The 1,678-nt window shown below is 35.0% G+C and overlaps 1 protein-coding gene across 1 annotated transcript; it reads left to right on the plus strand.

Moving 5' to 3' along the window:
• Positions 1-141: 141 nt before the first annotated feature.
• LOC124893008 (mRNA cap guanine-N7 methyltransferase 1-like) lies at positions 142-1,026 on the plus strand (the record flags this gene model as incomplete). Its single annotated transcript, XM_047404168.1, has 3 exons — positions 142-210; positions 323-474; positions 622-1,026. Coding segments are annotated over 3 exons (237 nt in total), but the record flags the coding sequence as incomplete, so codon positions are not given.
• Positions 1,027-1,678: the final 652 nt, after the last annotated feature.

Consider the following 1,678-nt stretch of genomic DNA (forward strand, 5'->3'; position numbering starts at 1 on the left):
AGGACCAACCAAACTCTTGAAGAGCGCGAAGCAAGTCCTATCATCCATTTAAAGAAACTTAACAATTGGGTATGTCTTGTTTTTACATAGGCAGTATTATTCTGTATAGTTCATTGCTAATGAGTTTTTCTGGCATGTTAGATCAAGAGTGTCTTGATTCAACTTTACACTAAAAGAGGAGATGCAGTTCTTGATCTTGCTTGTGGGAAGGTACTTTTTCTGTATTGTCACCTGAATTATCTGGCAGCAAAGACCTGTTAAGTTTCTAGGTGGTAATTATCAAGTAGTCATGCATCTTATTTTGACGTTTTGTTTAAACCAGGGTGGTGATCTCATCAAATGGGATAAAGCAAAGATTGGATATTACGTTGGTATTGATATTGCCAATGGTTCAGTAAGTTCCTGCCGGATGAATACTTTTTTTGGTTTTTCTGTGCTTGCCGCTGCAAGTCATACTGTCAGAGTTCCCTTTCAGCAAGCAATCTACTCGTTTAACATTTATATGACTTTCTAGAAGACGCCATTATTTGATGGCTTATACAGGTGGAAAGATGCTTTTTACCTGTACTTAGATGTTTTGCAGTTCAGCATTGTTAAATATTATTCATTGAACTTCTGAAGGTTGCTATGCTATTAGCAGTTGGAGTGGTGCTTTAAGTGAAGTATAGTACACGGTACACCAAGGATATTCTAAGCCATACGGTGGGACTTTACATCCCACCTGGTCGCCAGGGTCTCTTTAGTTCATAAAGCGGTTCAATAAAGAGAAATAAAGGAGAAAAACATATCCTCATTCCAATTTGCGGTTCCATAATGATTTGGTGCCACTAAATTGACATGTACTCAGAGTTATCACAAAAAGAAAATTGGCCTGTATTCAGTCAGAATTCACTCATTATATAGGTTTATGTTTCTGTTTGTTAAAAGTTGCTTTAAGTAATAATGCACATGACTTGTTTTTGTTTTTCTTCAGTCTTTTTACATAGGAGTCCTAGTCAAATTGGGATTCCTAATTTTGGTAGAAAATTGTTTGTTGTTTTCTATTTTTATAATATCAAATCGGACTGCTTTATTATGGTAATTTTGACCTACTTTCAGTTGTAATAGCCCTATTTAAGTTAGGAATTGATAAAAAAAATTATGGTGCTTTATCAAAAAAGAAAAAAAAAAAACTCTCTGATTCTCTTCTTCTCTAACTCATCTCTGTTTTCAGCCGCTAAGTTCTTGCCTCTCCTTGCTACGTTATTTTAACAGTATTAAAACCAACAATTGGTATCTAGAGCTATTTTTCTTGAGGGACCTGTAAGTGAAGAGATGGATTCTGAAAATAGTTTGTCACGAATGGCTTCACCCGTTTTTGATGGTGAAAATTATTAATTATGGGTTGTGAGAATGGAAACTTACTTGGAGGCTCTTGATTTTTGGGAAGCTATAGAAGGATTATGAAATTAATCCGCTGTCAAATAATCTCACCATAGCCCAAATCAAGAGTCACAAAGAAAAGAAAACCACGAAGTCTAAAGTGAAGGCAACTTTGTTTGCTTCTGTTTCAACAACTATTTTTACAAGAATTATGTCTTTCACATCACCAAAAGAAATTTGGGATTATCTGAAGAAAGAATATGCTGGAGATGAAAGAATCTGAGGAATGCAAGTATTGAATTTAATAAGAGAGTTC

The sequence above is a fragment of the Capsicum annuum genome, unplaced genomic scaffold (genome assembly GCF_002878395.1).
Source record: "Capsicum annuum cultivar UCD-10X-F1 unplaced genomic scaffold, UCD10Xv1.1 ctg53120, whole genome shotgun sequence".
Classification (NCBI taxonomy): Eukaryota; Viridiplantae; Streptophyta; class Magnoliopsida; order Solanales; family Solanaceae; genus Capsicum; species Capsicum annuum.